Here is an 18,265-nt window from a genome sequence, read left to right as displayed (position 1 = left end):
GAGTTTTCATCTCTGTTTTTGCTGGCATTCATTGGTCATTTTTTTCTGGAGTTTGAGGTAAAGAGTTATTTACAAAAATAAATTATTTGTAAACAGTCTGCCTGATCATCCCTTCCCCACCTCAATATTTACTTTGTCTGTTGTCTTTTGTGTTATCTTAATCCGATGAGTTCTCCAGTCATCCCTATAGTACTCCAAGAAAAACAGAGTAGATGAACCCGGTATGTGTCATCTAAAAAAAAAGAAACTGGATTTTTTTTTTTTTTTTTTAATAAAAAGTTCAGGCTTTCTTTACATGCCCTAAAGAATCCAAAACACCAGCACAAACACTGACTCCTCCCCCTTTTTGGAGGTCAGCTTAAAAACTCAACAACTAGTGTCTGCTCCAAATCACATACTGCAACATCCTCAAACCTACCATTATGTTGCACAATGACTTTTTTTTTTAAATGATTTGCAGTTATCAATTTAACTTGGCAATTTTCCAATTTAAGATACTGTGTCTCAGTATAAATTATTTATATTTTTGACAGCAAATGGTACTTTACTGAACAATCAGAAATAGTGAAAAATAACTAGATTATTTTGGATTTCAATCCTTTTACTACTGCACACAGAATGAAATCCTAGATCCACTGAAGTCAATGGGAGTTTTGCCATTGACATCAGTGGAGTCAGGATTTTACCTATACTGCTTATTACTTTGTAATCCCATTGAGTACAAGCACTCTGCCTGGTGATAACTGTTTGCAGAATTGGGCCCTTGGCTTGGTGTACATCATGTTTATTCACTGAAATGAAATGTGTTTCCATTTAGGCTTAAAGGGTTTTTTGTTTTTTTTTCTCCTTTTAATTCCACAGATCACAATAGAACAAAAGACTCCAAACATTTTACAATTTATTAATTTATCTCATAATAAAATCTATTTATAATGGGACGTTTGTGTCATATATTTTCCCTATTAAAAGATAACTGCAGGCACTTTAAATCAAATGAATCCGATACAAAGCCATTATAATTATAATCTCTCTGCTTAAAGATGAATCAGAACTTACATTTTCTAAGAATTTGGGTCAAGTTAATAGAAGCTATATATTTTCTTTTTAGAACACAAGAGGCTTTCTTACTTCTGACTGTCTGATCCATATGTTAAAAGCATATAAAAATTAATTGTTTTTGCTTTGCTGCCAGTGTATTGTGTGCAAAGAGAGGCTTTAAACCACAGCTGTGCATAGTAACAATTGTGAACTTTACTGGGTTGCAGATGTGGGACATCAGTAAACTAAATTAAATGTAGCTTAACTGAGCTTTAGAGTTTGGGTGTTTGATTACATTTTATTTAGGTTCCCAGTTGCACAGTATACATACAGTTCCATGCTTCCTCTGTCTGAGGCTTTTCCTCAGATCCCAGGATTTGTGTCACAGGGCAATGGAAATATACAGATGCTCCTAATGAGATTCAATAAAAGTAGGACCCAGAGCATGCCACCCATATAGGCTATCTGGGATAGCTATCAAAATGGAGCTCACTTAGGGACAGAACCTTCTATCAAAATCACAAGTAAGAGCCCAATCATGCTAACACACAATACAAGATATAATTGTCACTATTGTCAATAATTCCATTAAAATCAAGAGTAACGTGAATCTCTGGGATTACTCATGGCAGTAAGCATTACAGCTGTTACTCTAGGCCAGATCCTGCTATCCTTGCTCTCATTAAATAGTATCTTACTCCACAAGAAGTCAATTTCAGTGTGAGTACTTGCAGAATAAATTACTCCTGGATAAAGATGGCAGAATCTGTCTGTAAGTGTTTGAAGACTTGGATCCTAACAGATAGAACTGAGTTGTTTTAAGAAATAGATATTGACGGTTTAATTGTGTCAATTTGTAAAAGGCCATTCCTAATAAGCAAAACTTGGGAGGAACTTTGTTTTGTTCTCTGCCTTCTTATAGCTGAGGGAAGATGATGCTTTCTCTTTTAATATTTCCAACTACTAGAGCTGGTCAAAACATTTTTGATGAAAATTTTTCCTGTGGAAGAATGCTGTTTTGTCTAAACCAGTATGTTTCCATGAAACATTTTGGTTTCAATAAAGACTTTATTGGGAAGGTTTCTCAGGTCCAGGAGAGAGTGAGTGAGACCTACACTGACCCACCCCAGAATAGCTAGTAGACTGGTCACTAGGGCATTTGCCAGAGATGTGAGAGTGCCACACAGTGAAGTTCCTGCTCCAAATCAGGAAGAACAGGGACTTTTAACTTGGGTCTCCCATATCCTGGGTGAGTGCCCCAACCATTGGGCTTTTGGCCGTTCTAGGGTCTCTCTCTCAATCATCGGGGTTTTTTATTTGTTTTTTTGTTTTCATACCAAGATTCAAAAGGTCTTAGTTTTCTTTCTATTGTGGAATGAAAATAAATGTGGAAATCTCAAAATTTTTTACAACATGGAATGGTGGTTGTGTTATCCAGTCAGCCTTACTTCTAACCTAACTTCTTACCTGTTTATAAAATGTCATTTAACATAGATACACAATAATTAATCTTAATATTTCATTTCATACTGATTTAATTAAAATATAAATTAACTTAGAGATAGCAACAGATGTGTTCTACAGAAGATATTATTGCTTTTAATGTTAACTATTAGAATATGGATCTCATTGTGTGTTATGTATCATCATTTTAATGGTAAAATGTTTACAAAACATGTACACTGATTATTTTAAAAGTGAATTTATTAGAAGCTAACCCTGCCAGGCACTGAGTGCTCTGAGGTCAAATGGAATTGAGGGTGCTCGTCACCTCACAGGAGGCTCTCAGCAGCTCAAAGGATCAAGACCCAAATGAGCAATTAATAATTCTTAAGCTTTCATATGAGTCGGTACAGCAGATAAAGCATGTGGGATGTTCAAGTAATACATGCAACATACTGACAACTTAAGCATCCATAATATTTTGCGGGTGTACTGTACTTTTACAAAGAATGTGCTAACAAATCCAAATGTCTCTAAATCATCCAGCTTGTGTTTACTGTAGCTAATAGCCAACATGTCTTATGGCAAACTACCTCTGAGTCTGCGTTAGATTTTGCTCATATATTCATTTCAATGTTTTGTATGATGGTGGTGCTGTTGTGCTCTGATTTTGTACTTTGTTTTAACAAGGTCCACCACCTTCACTGCTCTTTCACCGTACAACAAGCTGCAAAGGTCAGTGGTCTTTTGAACCAGCATGTCTGTTTTCCTGTTAGTTAATACAGTCTTGTTTCTTTTGACTTGACTTGTGAGAACAGCATCAGCAATGGATAGCAATGATTCAGTAAGGTAATTTCAAAAATAGCAAAAGAGCTGGGTATTTGTCCCATTAATTTAGCATAGATTAAAAATAGAATAATTTCCCTAAATATTATATTCTATCAGAAATGAATCTTTTTATGATATTTTTGGAAACATGACATAAAATATACAGACATACAAAGGAACAAACACTCAGTTGAGTAGCCTAGACACCCAATTTAGTAAGAATTAACAGCCAACTTCTTTAACTCACAGACTTCCAAAATGGGTCCTCTGCATCTTGTGCAAGGCTCTATAGCTGTCTTTTGTACTAAAGTAAAACCTGAAGAAGGTGACTGCTGTCTCTGAAGAGTGAATTCCTATGTTTGGAAAATCTCTCTTAGTTGGCTGATGTTAGTCTTACCTGTAAAGGAAAAGTTGGAATTAAGAAAAGAGAAAATACAATGCAGTACTACCTTCAGATGGCAACTACTTGGTAGTTTTTAATATCCCTTGTCTCATTATTGTTATTTCTCCTGATTTGTGCTTTATGGGACAGATTTTAAAAAGAGCTATGGGTAGGGACCGAGGCGGTTGTTTTCACTGTGAAAATCAATGAATAGTAGTAATAATATTGAACTACCAATCTGGTGCAATTTGATATTGTTTCCATGAGTCCTGATGCAGGATTCCCAACCCCAAGTGTTCAAAAATCATGAATCAGGTCCCCCAATCATGTGAATAGCTTAAAAATTATGAGATTTTAAAAAATAATACATTTTGGGTTTATTTACTTTATTGTGTAGGAGCCTTTAGAGTACACATTTTACAGCTTTTTTTTGTTTTTGTTTTAAAAAGAAAGTGGAGATCTTCACTTAATCACCTGATGCCAGGAGCTAGGGCTTCAAGACAAACATTGTGAGATTTGTAATAAAATTATGAAAAGTGGCAACATTGCTGTTGACTCTGGAAGGTGATGCTTCAGGAAATATTGTCACAGAAGCAGTATGTCTGTGAAAAGCAACAGAGGGTCCTGTGGCACCTTTAAGACTAACAGAAGTATTGGAGCATAAGCTTTCATGGGTGAATGCCCACTTCATCAGACGCAAGTAATGGAAATTTCCAGAGGCAGGTATAAATCAGTATGGAGATAACGAGGTTAGTTCAATCAGAGAGGGTGAGGTGCTCTGCTAGCAGTTGAGGTGTGAACACCAAGGGAGGAGAAACTGCTTCTGTAGTTGGATAGCCATTCACAGGCTTTGTTTAATCCTGACCTGATGGTGTCAAATTTGCAAATGAACTGGAGCTCAGCAGTTTCTCTTTGGAGTCTGGTCCTGAAGTTTTTTTGCTGTAAGATGGCTACCTTTACATCTGCTATTGTGTGGCCAGGGAGGTTGAAGTGTTCTCCTAAAAGTTTTTGTATATTGCCATTCCTGATATCTGACTTGTGTCCATTTATCCTCTTGCATAATGACTATCCAGTTTGGTCAATGTACATAGCAGAGGGGCATTGCTGGCACATGATGGCATATATAGCATTGGTGGATGTGCAGGTGAATGAGCCGGTGATGTTGTAGCTGATCTGGTTAGGTCCTGTGATGGTGTTGCTGGTGTAGATATGTGGGCAGAGTTGGCATCGAGGTTTGTTGCATGGGTTGGTTCCTGAGTTAGAGTTGTTATGGTGCGGTGCGTGGTTGCTGGTGAGAATATGCTTAAAGTTGGCAGGTTGTCTGTGGGCGAGGACTGGCCCGCCTCCCAAGGTCTGTGAAAGTGAGAGATCATTGTCCAGGATGGGTTGTAGATCACTGATGATGCGTTGGAGAGGTTTAAGCTGAGGACTGTAGGTGATGGCCAGTGGAGTTCTGTTGGTTCCTTTTTTGGGCCTGTCTTGTAGCAGGAGGGTTCTGGGTACACGTCTGGCTCTGTTGATTTGTTTCTTTATTTCCTTGTGTGGGTATCGTAGTTTTGAGAATGCTTGGTGAAGATCTTGTAGGTGTTGGTCTCTGTCTGAGGGGTTGGAGCAGATGCGGTTGTACCTCAGCGCTTGGCTGTAGACGATATATCGTGTGGTGTGTCCGGGGTGGAAGCTGGAGGCATGAAGGTAGGCGTAGCAGTCGGTGGGTTTTCGGTATAGGGTGGTGTTAACGTGGCCATCGCTTATTTGTACTGTGGTGTCTAGGAAGTGGACCTCCCGTGTAGATTGGTCCAGGCTGAGGTTGATGGTGGGGTGGAAGCTGTTGAAATCATGATGGAATTCTTCCAGGGTCTCCTTTCCATGAGTCCAGATGATGAAGATGTCATCAATGTAGCGTAGGTAGAGAAGGGGCGTGAGTGGACGAGAGCTGAGGAAGCGTTGTTCCAGGTCAGCCATAAAAATGTTGGCATATTGTGAGGCCATACGGGTGCCCAAGGTGGTGCCACTGGTCTGGAGGTATATATTGTCATCAAATTTGAAATAATAGTGCGTGAGGATAAAGTCACAGAGCTCAGCAACAAGTTGTGCTGTGTCATCATCAGGGATACTGTTCCTGACAGCTTGTATTCCATCTCTGTGTGGGATGTTTGTGTAGAGAGCCTCTACATCCATGGTGGCTAGGATGGTGTTTTCTGGGAGGTCACCAATGCATTGTAGTTTTCTCAGGAAATCAGTGGTGTCACGGAGATAGCTGGGAGTGCTGGTGGCATAGGGTCTGAGTAGGGAGTCCACATATCCAGACAGTCCTTCAGTGAGAGTGCCAATGCCCGAGATGATGGGGTGTCCAGGATTTCCAGGTTTGTGAATCTTGGGTAGTAGATAGAATAACCCCGGTCGGTTTATGGCTGACCTGGAACAACGCTTCCTCACCTATCTACACCAGCAACACCATCACAGTACCTAACCAGATCAGCTACAACATCACCAGCTCATTCACCTGCACGTCTACCAATGTTATATATGCCATTATGTGCCAGTAATGCCCCTCTGCTATGTACATTGGCCAAACTGGACAGTCACTACGTAAAAGGATAAATGGACACAAGTCAGATATCAGGAATGGCAATATACAAAAACCTGTAGGAGAACACTTCAACCTCCCGGGCCACACAGTAGCAGATGTAAAGGTAGCCATCTTACAGCAAAAAAACTTCAGGACCAGACTCCAAAGAGAAACTGCTGAGTTCCAGTTCATTTGCAAATTTGACACCATCAGGTCAGGATTAAACAAAGCCTGTGAATGGCTATCCAACTACAGAAACAGTTTCTCCTCCCTTGGTGTTCACACCTCAACTGCTAGCAGAGCACCTCACCCTCTCTGATTGAACTAACCTCGTTATCTCCATACCGATTTATACCTGCCTCTGGAAATTTCCATTACTTGCAACTGATGAAGTGGGCATTCACCCACAAAAGCTTATGCTCCAATACTTCTATTAGTCTTAAAGGTGCCACAGGACCCTCTGTTGCTTTTTAAAGATTCAGACTAACACGGCTACCCCTCTGTTAGTATGTCTGTGGTAATTAAAAATATCTATGAAAAGGAACCAATGCTAATATAATAAAAGGTGCTCACATACCACACAGTGATAAGTGCTTGCACAAGAGAGAGAGAGAGAGAGAGGCACTAAAAGTCCGGTCGGCTCCATGCAGCTCCTGGAAATGACTGGCATGTCCTTGCGACTCCTAGGAGCAGGGCCAATCAGAGAAGCTCTGTGCACTGCACCCGCCGCTGGGAACAGTGGCCAATAGGAACTGCAGGGGCAGTGCCCAGGTGCGTAGACAGCACACACCATGCAGAGCCCCTGACCGCTCCGACTAGGGACCGGACATGGCAGCCGCTTCTGGGAGCAGCACAGAGCCAGGGAGTCTGTCTTAGCCCAGCTGCACCCGCAACTGAGAGCTGCCTCAGGTAAGTGCCACCCAGCCAGAACCTGCACCCCAAGCCCCATGCGCCAGGTCGGAACTCCCTTCTGCACCCCAACTCCTTCCCAGATCCTGCACCCCCACCCTAATCCCAACCCCCTGCCTCCGATCAGAACTCCCTCCCACACACAACCCGCACCCCAGTGCCCTAGACTTGAGCCCCCTCCCGCACCCAAACTCCCTCCCAGAGCCCATACCCCAGACCTCCGCCTGCACCCCAAACTCCTGCCTGAGCCCACTCCCACACTCCAAACCTCTTGGCCCCAGCCCCAAGCCCCTCATCCCCAGCCCCACCCCAGAACCTGCACCCCCAGCCGGAGCCCTCACCCCCTCCTGCACCCCAACCCTCTGCCCCAGCCCGGAGCCACCTCCCACATGCTGAACCCCTCATTTCTGGCCCCACCCTGGAGCCTAGGGGAAGCCCCGAACTTCCCCTCCCCGCCCCACGGGGCTGTGTGTGGTCTGCGACTGATTTTTTTCTGTTGATCAGTGGCCCCTGATAGAAAAAAGGTTCCCCACCCCTGCCTTAGCCTCTCTATGGCCCTGATTCAGGAAGGAATGTAAACAACAAGCCTAGTATTAGGAACATGAAGTCAACTGGACTTCTCCTGTGCCTAAAGTTAGATGTCAACTGAAGTATCTAGTTTGTTTCCATAACAAGAAAATGAGAAAATTACTACTAATTATGTAAAGGGATACTATAAAGACTAGTTAGATATGTCAAACACTTTGAAGATGAAACCTCTCTTTATAACTACCCTGAGTTAATACGGTCTATCCACAATATTGCTGTACACAACTGACAGTTCTTCATACAGCTGGTTGAAAAATATTTGACCAAACAGTTTTCTGTCAGAAAATATCATTACATCAAAATGTTTTGTAGGAACATGTTGATTTCAGCTTAATTTTAACCATTTTGACTTTTTGATTCTGTCTTAATAAGGTAAAATGCTCTTGATCATTACCTGTTAGGTTCACTCCCTCTGGGGCACCTGGCATTGGCCACTGTCGATAGACAGGATACTGGACTAGATGGACCTTTGGTCTGACCCAGTATGGCCGTTCTTATGTTCTTATGTAAAATGTTTGACATTTTCATTCCCTTTTATTTCATGTAAACTTTTATATTATAATATTTTAATATTATTGTATATATTGTATTAAATATTTTATTTAATATTTTGTATGATCATCTTTCAACACTTATAGAGCCAAAGCAAAACAAATCATGGTTCCACACTGAATTTTTTGGAATTTCCATTCTGCAAGAAATATCTATATTTTGAGGGGTCATTCAAAATGGCGGAATATGGAAATTACATTTTTCTGACCAGCTCTAGTTGTTAACATTAAGTCTTTATTGCCAACAACAGGCTATTTCATTTACTAACTAATTTACTCTCCCCTTCATGGTACATTCTATTTATACCAGCTGAAGATTTAACTTTGGGTTCCTAATTACCTTTTGTTTGAATGGGAGGAGACACTTTTTTCCGTCTCTCTGTGATATTACTTCTTAAATTCAATCGTTTAGTGTATTCCTTAGAGATACAATACAACTGGGCAGCATTCAAGTGGGAAGGTAAAGCTTTAGAAGAGGGATGTCCTGATTAAGAAAACAAACAAGCAACCCCCCCCCCAACCCCGACACACCACAAAATTACATGCCAGGGGTGGCAGATTGTGTTTGCACCGCTGCTCTTCCTCATGAGTTGCAAGAACTCTGTAGTGGTCAGGCTGCTACAGAAGCCCAATCAGCAGAGGATGTCCGAGAGAGGAGCTGAATCAATGCATTCCTGAGATGCCTTGCCAACACCCCTCTCCAGTCACTACTGTCCAGTGTTCGGACCCTGCTAGTTGGTTATGAAGTCTCAAAGGGAATAGGAAGTGTGGGTCTCCTGCAGTAACTTCCAAGCAGATTTCCCAATGCCCCGTAAAATGCCAGGAGAACATGGCACAACCTACAGCTGAATTCAAACCCCATAATGAACAATCCTACAGTACATCTTATAACAGTGGGAACATCTAAACATAGAGATGACTACATCAGCAAACATAGTACTATGATCCTTAAAATTATCATAGTACTGTACAGAATGAATAAAGGCTTGGTGCAGCAGTCACCCCGTACAAAGAATTCTCACACTGATTTCAAAGGGGTGGGGGGTCTGCGTATGGAGCAGCTGCAGCATGAGGCACTAAATAATGAGATATTTAAAATAAAATACATAAAGTGTATAGAAAGGGAGTGTGCAAAAACAGAGGGCTGGAAATCACAACTTCTGAATTCTTCTCCTACTTCCACCATTTACTCAATGTTACTTGGGCTAAGTTGGTTAACTTTTTCTGTGCCTCAGTTTACACCAGGAGTTTGGTATTATTGACATAAGTCACAATACACCAGACAATCCTGTAAGTGCAGCAGTAAGCCAAGCAGGTTTAAAAGCTCATGTTTCCCCTCCTCATTCAGCAGTTCACCACCCTTATAATCCCTGCCTTCATCCCCCACATCTATTTTGAAATACCTGTGGTAGAACTGACTTGAGAGTTCAACCATGACCCTCACGTGGTGAACAACCCCTCTTTTAAAGGGACAGACATTGTTTTTCAACATATCCTCTGGTTGCTTCCCTCCAAGCAACTATCATCACCTCTGTCTTGTCTGGTTTGAGCATCAGCCAACTAGCTCTTGGTCAGACTCTGCAGGTACTCAACTAATATAACTGGTATAATTAATTCATGTGCTTCAGGATAACCATCGTAATACTGCTATTTGACCAATGAGTTGATCACTGTGTCCTGGTCAATGAAATGATCTGGTCAATTAAATCAATCCTAGTAGTCAATTTGAAAATAAAAACCTCGTTACTGAGATAAGTTTGTGTAATTTGAAACAATAGGTTGGATGGCATCCATTCTGTCACCCTCTACTCTTTGATAACTTTATTCCTTTAAATGACAAATTAATTTATTCCAGTAAAATAATGATTTCAAAACAGAAATTATCTATATGCTTATATAACAAAAGCATTCATATTATTTAACATATTTAATGTAAACCTCTTGCTTCCCATAATCTCCTTTGTTTGCCATCCATTGGTGTGCTATGTCTAATTTAGGGCCAGGTCATTGATGAATTACAATAATAACTTGCTCTTATATAGTGCTTTTTATCAGTAGATCTGAAAATGCTTCCCAATCTTTAATGTATTTTTCCTTGCAACACCTGTGGAAAGCATGGCAGTGCTATTTCCCCCATTTTACAGATGGGGAACTGAAGCAGAGAGAGGCTAAGTGATTTGCCCAAGTCTATGGGAAGTCTGCACAAGGAAGCCTTTTAGGGCCTAATTCTTATTTAGAATAAGGCCTCTTTACACCACGTTGGCAATGGAAAGGGGTTTTGAAGTGAGTATAATTTTCATTTATGCCCACTTTTAGACCCCTTTATGCTACCAGAGCAGTGTAAAGAGGCCTTTGTGTAAATGAGAATCAAAGGCTCAAACTGTTAGAGCCTTGTGGCATGGGGCTTGACACTTTTATTTGTCTACAAAGACCATTTACATATTATGTGCTGTGGAGATAGTAATAATTTTGGAGCTAAATACACATACATAGATACATACTACTATTACTAAAATATCATGATTCCCATGCTGTTTGTACATTCTTGATTTTGAAAAACTGGTTAGGATCTCTTCTTACTTCTAGGGACTTCAACAGGACTGATCACTCATTTTGGGTAGAAAGTACACTGTATTTTCCAGTATAGTATCTGAGGCTGCAGTATCTGGTGTGTGTATTGACAAACAATTCTATCCCATATATAGTATTTATATAAATATTATATTCTTATGTAAAATGTGTAATATGCATGAAAATTGGATTCTTAGCTATTTTACTGCAGACAGATTAACTTAAACGGCTTCAGTGACTCAATAGAGTTTTGATAGTCAGTGACCAGATTCAAATGAGCACCCAATAAAAAATGACATGTATTCCGTTATAGTCTAGCTCAGAGAAGCTTAGCCTTTTACAGTAGCAGAAGATGAAAATGCATTATGGAGATAAGCAGTTGACTTCCTTAGGCAAGATAAAATGTACTAAAAGGAAAGGCAGAAAAGAATCTCTGTATGTCAAAGACATGGTCTGACTCTGTACCTCTTCCAGGATGCAAGTGCTTAGCTGTGATTAAAAGCAGTGACAATGAAATATGAATGCATTTTACTATTCCCGACCGTATAATATTACTTGATATTTAAAGTGCCCCATCCAGATCTAAGGAAGAAGCATGAATGAAATTAATAAAATAGATGAAAATAAGGGAAGAGCTTGTGGTATGCCCTCTATATTGTAGCTGCACATTTCAGTAATGTTCCTGATACAGTCTGTATGGGTATGATGCCATTGTCATTAAGATGTTTTGCTCTGAGTCAATTTCACTCTAGAAAGTAAATATTATACCAAAATAACAATGTTATCCTTGCCCCCTTTTAAAGGAATAGATGAACCATTTCAAATCAAATCAGAACTGACCCAAATGATTATTATAATGCTTACTAATATTTATTTAGATATTGTAGCATTTGCCATCTGAAAATAGTAAAGGACTTACAAACCTTAATTAAGCACCATGACCTCATTGAGGCAGGTAGGTATTATGATACCTATAATACAGTTGGAAAAAAATGATGATCATGCAAAATAAACAACTCACCAGGATCCTGCAGTGAGTCAGTTTCAGCGCTAGGATTGGAACCCAGGAGTCCTGTGAGGCCCCTCCCTTTCTAACAACTAGATAACACTCCAGACTCTGAACCTGAAAAAAGAAAACCCTGATCTTTATTGCAGTTTGTAAATGTCTAGTGAATTTTTTATAATTGTTTTTCAAAACCTGTACTACTTGGCTTTAGGTGGAACGAGGAGGCAGGGTATTTTGACAGTATTGTCTTTCTTACATGGTTGAAATGAGCCAACACTAAAGAGGGTATTTGAAAGAAAACCTTTGTACTTGTGAAATTTCCAGCACAGTTTCTGACAAAAGGAGTCTGGATACAGGGCCACTCCAGGCCCCAGCAAAGGAAGCAGGTGCCTGGGGCGGCACTCCATCCGTTATTGGGGCGGCACATCCAGGTCTTCGGTGGCAATTCGGTGGCGGGTCCTTCACTCCCTCTCTTCCTCTTCGGCGGCAGCTCAATCAGGTTTTTCTTTCTTTCTTTTTTTTTTCCTTCGCCACTTGGGGCGGCAAAAAAGCTGGAGCCGGCCCTTGTCTGGATAAGCATCCATACACTGAACTGAAATATAATAATACAGTCCTTTGCACGACTCCAGCACCTTCTCTAGAAGGCTCTCAAAGCACTTTGCAAACATTAATGAATGAAGCCTACTTAAACCCTAGTGGCATTATTAGCTCTTTTGTGCAGAAGGGATAACTGAGAACAGAGAGGTTAAGTGACTCCCTCAAGGTCACAGCAAGTCAGTCTCTGGGCTCTGATCCTACAAACACTAAGGCAGGAGGCTCTTATCATGTTTCATGTAAGTAGTCCCACTTCAGGTAAGTTAAGTACGTGCTGTTTTCAGGATTGGGGCCATAGTCCTGTAGTTTGCCAGAAGCTGGGAGTCGATGACAGGGGATGGACCACTTGATGATTGCCTGTTCTGTTCATTCCCTCTCAAGGACCTGGCATTGACCACTGTCAGAAGACACAATACTAGATGCACTACTGGTCTGATCCAGCATGGCTGTTCTTATGTAACCACTAGGCAGTGCTCCCTCTTTTGCTAATTAAACATCCATGTTGGTAGCTTAGGAAAAATTCTAATTTTTAGTCACTTTAATTTCCAAAATTTATGGGTTTTGATTTAATATAAGCAATATTTTATTTAAACACATCTGCACCTGCAGATACTGTGTTTACTCTAGATTGTCTGTCATGCTTTATGTGGGAAGCTAGACTTCTAAAAGAAACAGTGCTGTCTTTTAATCTTTAATCAGTTTAACCTTTCCAGGAACACATGGGCTGTTTTAACTGGGTGTGATATTATCTAAAAACTTTTATTCTTCAAATATTGATATTATTTATAAAGTGGAATAAAATTTAATTATTTTGGTGTGTAAAGTAATAAATGACATTGTAAATGAAAATCAAATGCAAAGAGCACAGCTTCTAATATTTACTGATCAGGGAATAAACCACACATTAATTCTTGTCTAACACTTTTTGTTATATGGAGTGATTTGCAAAGAAGGCTTGTTCTGTTTGTTAGTTTTAATTGTATAGAGGAGTAGGTGAGGGAATTATTTTCCTGAACTTGAGTTTCTGAGATGGTTTCACAAACCATTATTTAAAGTATTATTTTGTATTTGATTTGGAAATCCTAACAAAAACTTTCTTTCAATTTGACTGAAGCTGCTATCCATTATGTAGTAATTACATAGGAGCTCATTTGAAATACAAAATGAAGTCCAAAATAAGAATGGATAAGAATTTATAAAGGTAAAGGGGGGAGGGTGTGTCTTATTTTTGGCCTAAAATTGCTATTGCTTTTGCCAGTAAAAATAAATAAAATCAGCTGTTTGGAAGAGGCAGCAAATCACTGTGTCTGAATCTTATTTTTTTCCTTGGCAGTCTCTTTCAGCCACACTGTATTTAGACAGAATTACACATTCTGTGCATTGTACATGATAAATGCCTGGATTATTTATTGTAAACAAATGTTGTGTTGATGTTAAACATCATGGAAAATCATATACGTGCACCGATGGTCTAAAGAGGCAGTAACAAAATAAGAGTCTATCAGTCACAGAGCTAATAAAGCGGGAAGCAAACAACACAGGATAATGATCTTAGTGAGGATGACCATCGGCTTCACTACATTCATTATAAAGCAATCGTATATCTTCTAGGTATGTAAATACAACTCAGGGAGTATTCAAAGTTTGTTTTAGACAGAACATATAGACCCATGTTTCAGTTCTCCCAAGGTATGTGGAAAAATTTAACTGGAATGAACCCCGCTGGTCTCTTAATATTCAATTAAATCAGTTAAATTCAATTCCAGGCAAATTTCTAACTGAAATCAGTAGTAATTATGCTGATGTTAAGACTGCAGTGTCAGACATTATAGTAGTGTTAGGAGGATCAGAATCTCTCTGTTTCTCCTCATAGCAAATAGCAGATAAACCTGTTTCTTAAGTGATAAGTTCAATAACCTGAAATTCTCTACAAAAACAAATAATTCATTTGACCTTAACATATTCCTCAGTTTTAAAACAAATTTTCATTTATTCATTTTCAGAGACAGATCAAACCACCAATAATAATAGCAAATGACCCAATAATGTTTGTCAGAGTTCTATAAGATGGCCTAATTGATAGAGAGTATTAGAGTGGGACTTGGGAAATCTTGGTTCTGTTCCTGGCTTGGTCACTGGTCTACTGGGTGGCCTTGGGCAAGTCACTTTACCTCCCTGTACCTCAGTTTCCCCAGCTGTAAAATGGCAATAATTATACTGATCTCCTTTAGAAAGTACTTTGTAAAAGTGAGATGATATTGTTATTTTATTACAAGCTCAAAGAAGATGTCCAGTTATCATAATTGTTCCATAGCCCTGGAAACAGATTTTTTTTTTAATCTGTTTATAAAGAGAACACTGTTGGAATGGTATAAAGTTGTATTTGATTAATATTTAATGGAATTAGTCTGCACACTGGAAAAAATATTCTAACTGCACAGCAAATTCATTTTTATACAAAAATAATAACATATCAGATTAAAAAAAAATACAAGAGATGACTTGGAACCAAGTTCCCAGAATATAACACTATAGAACTTTAGGATGTTTGAAATCTGGACCTGAATTTGCAGCTCTGATCTATCCCTAACCTGAAATAACCAACAATAAAATAATGATCTGCAAAGGATTTTTTTTTTAAATTGGCCTCATTCCATTATTTTTATTCCTTATGATGTGTAAAGAAGGCCTGAAAGGTTATGTCTGCATTTATTGAAAGTCCCGTCCCCCCCCCGCTTGTTTATTGCCTTATCAGGAATGTGAGGTTTAGTCTAAATTTTAATGGAGGATGTCTGGAGCTGGGATGTTGAGTGTGAGCTCTACAATCATAATTGAACCTTTAACAAAAACATCATTTATCCAAAATGTTAATTATCCATTGAAGTTCGATATGCTTTAATAAAAGCAAACAAAAACCAAAGAGTTTTGAACAAATCCAACTTACATTTCCTTCCCCTCTCTATTGCTTAACTTTTACCCTTTTGTACTGATACTAGTTCTCCAGTTCATGGCTTTGCAGCCTAAACAGGACCTGAATGGCTGTTGTAAAACTCAAGCAAAAAAAACAAACCAAATCAAATCACTTTTTCCACATTTTCAGGCCTTATATAAAAAGGAGCAGAAACCCTTATTCCCCTCCCCCTCCAACACCACCAGTCATTTTTAACCAAAAGTACATTTCAATAAGAGGAAATGTTTTAATGTGAGAATTGCCAGCTATTAGCTCATGTTGAGCTCTTTTGTTACGATTAGGAGAAAAATGTTCACGTTTTGTCCTTAGATTTGTAGCAGATTTTCAAAACAGGCTCACATTTGTTAGCATCTAAAAAGTTACATTGCAAAACAAGTTCTGAAAACATTGACACGTTTTGTGTCCTGTGATGTGATATGGCCTGACAAATAGCCACACATTCGGTTTGGACTGGACAGGACCTTAACACAGTATTGTGTCACTGTCCTCTATGCCAGGACCTTAACACAAAAAGACATTGAGAATGAATAAATGTCCAAAATGTTTGAATTGCTCCTGAGCATGTAATCTCCAAATTTCGAGTGTCAGTCTCCAGATTGTTTTCAGAGGGTTCAGTTTCCTTGTTAGAAGGGAAGTGAGACCATAGGATGTCAAAGGTTCTTTTCAGTTTAATGTGGGTAGTGTACTCTCGCAATTCCCTGGTGGGATAAGTACTATTAAATAAATATTCTTTGCTTTTTGTATATTTTGTGTTACTTCCTTACCAGTTATATAATGTATAGTTTAGCAAAACCCTGAAGAATGTTTGGAGTTACAAGTCTTCCGTATAGCAAATAGCCAAACACTGGAATGATGCAAACAAGGCACTTACCATCTGAGAGAAGTGTTAACACTTTATTTACATTTAAATTAAAATGGAAACTTATTTTATGTTTCTGAGAGGTGTGTGGTACATCTGCAGAGGTCTATTGTTTATTCATGTTGTAAATCCTTTGAAATGTGTTAAAATGCTTCCCACTCATTATAAAAATCCTGCCACCCATGGATTAGGACTTTGATGTCACCAATCCTGCTTCAAAGGGTTCTTTCAATGCTATTAATCACAGTTTAGCCTCTGAAGATATAGCCAGAGAAAACATTTGGACATCTTGTGCTAGACTTGCTAAAACTTTAAAATATATGGTGTGTCTTGCATATGTATGCACAGTCCACATCACTTCCTCTCTCTTCTCTGAACCTTTATTTTGTAAAGTTATTTTGTTATTCTGCAAATAAAGCTGAAATGTTTCGGGTGATTCATACTGTACTTTTAAAAAATGTAAACATGTCATTCAATTGACTCCACAGCAAAACAATGTGGTTTTGACCAAGGAGTCCAGTCAGTCTTTAAAAATCCCAAAAGACAATAGCATTCAGGATTAAGCAGGCCTATGTGTCCAAAGCTCAAAAAAAGAGATTGTTTTATCATCTCTTTAATTAGTTTGTGATTTTAGATGCCATCTACGCACATCGGGGTCCATGTGATTTCTTACTAAATAGCTTTATTTCTGCTCTTCCTCTCTCAAAACTTTGAATGATTCACTGATAAATTGATTACTAGCAATTGAGCTGTTATGCCTTTGTGCTGCTGCTTTCATCAACTCAATACGCTACGGCCAATGACATGCCTCCTTATCACCGACTTTTTTCCTCTGAAATCAACACTGCACCCTGGTACCTCTCTTTTGTTACCCCTACCATTGCTGAATGCTCAGTGATGTGGAGGATCTGTGATTATCTGGGTTCAGCAGAAGAAGTGTGGTTATATCTGGTAGCATTCTTAGTGCTGCTACTTAGACTGCTTTCTCACCTTTCAGATTTTCCCTTCTCTCAGCGAAACAGCAACTGTTCTTTCAATTTGTGTTTCCATCTCTTTTAACAGGTAACTTGGCACAGGCAAGAGCCAGAGTGACAGCAGCATCTAGGTCTTTGCCTCCACAGCTTAGTGCTGGGCGCATCAAGGTTAGTAATATTATGTTGCATTTGCAAAAGGGAAGAAATTTAAGTCAGCAAATATTATTGTGGGACTATAGACAAGATATTCAGCTGCTGTAAATCCACAATGGGGCAGATTTATATCAGCTGAGAATCTGGCCCTATTTCAGAAAATATGCACCTTGATCTGGATTACTGTATCCAGTTTTGGTCACCAGCCCATTAATGAGTCCAGCAAACACAAACAGATGTGGTTAGAGAAATGGTGGAATTTATATATGACAACAGATTGAAAAGACTAGGGATGAAATATTGACTCCATTGAAGCCAATATCAAAATATCCATGGACTTCAGTGGGGCCAGGATTTCATCCTGGGAGTGTGTAGCCTGAAAAGGATATTTAATTGGTTGGAATTTGGTTGGAGTAGTCAACATTATGAAGGGCAAAATAGAAAACTGACCCATTCCTCTGCTTTATCCCGCCTTTAAGGCAAAAACATTTGAAAGAGATGGACAGTCAATGTGGAATCACTAAGGTGACCAGACAGCAAGTGTGAAAAATCGGGACGGGGGGGTGGGGTGGGGAATAGGCGCCCATATAAGACAAAGCCCCAATATCGGGACAGTCCCTATAAAATCGGGAAATCTGGTCATCCTAGGAACCACTGAAAGGACATGCTTCTTAATGGAACATATAGTGGAGCTATGGAATTAGTTGCTGCTAGATTTCATCAAGTAAATACTGTAGCAAGATTGTAAAAGGATGCGATAATTTTCTGACCATTAATAACATTTGTTGCACCAAGCTCAGGCAATAAGGGAGAGAACGTTTATGGGTCA

The 18,265-nt window shown here is 39.3% G+C and overlaps 1 protein-coding gene across 1 annotated transcript in view; it reads left to right on the top strand.

The window, feature by feature from the left end:
• The window catches only part of MYO3B (myosin IIIB), a 328,398-nt gene that overhangs the window by 171,364 nt on the left and 138,769 nt on the right, over positions 1–18,265 (top strand). The window contains exons 24-25 of the mRNA XM_054043283.1: positions 3,172–3,216; positions 17,372–17,451. Of these exons, the coding sequence (XP_053899258.1) occupies positions 3,172–3,216; positions 17,372–17,451 (125 nt within the window). The remainder of the gene's footprint in view (positions 1–3,171; positions 3,217–17,371; positions 17,452–18,265) is intronic.

This window comes from Malaclemys terrapin, chromosome 11, assembly GCF_027887155.1.
Source record: "Malaclemys terrapin pileata isolate rMalTer1 chromosome 11, rMalTer1.hap1, whole genome shotgun sequence".
Lineage (NCBI taxonomy): Eukaryota > Metazoa > Chordata > Testudines > Emydidae > Malaclemys > Malaclemys terrapin.
This window is presented reverse-complemented; position numbering and strand designations above follow the sequence as displayed.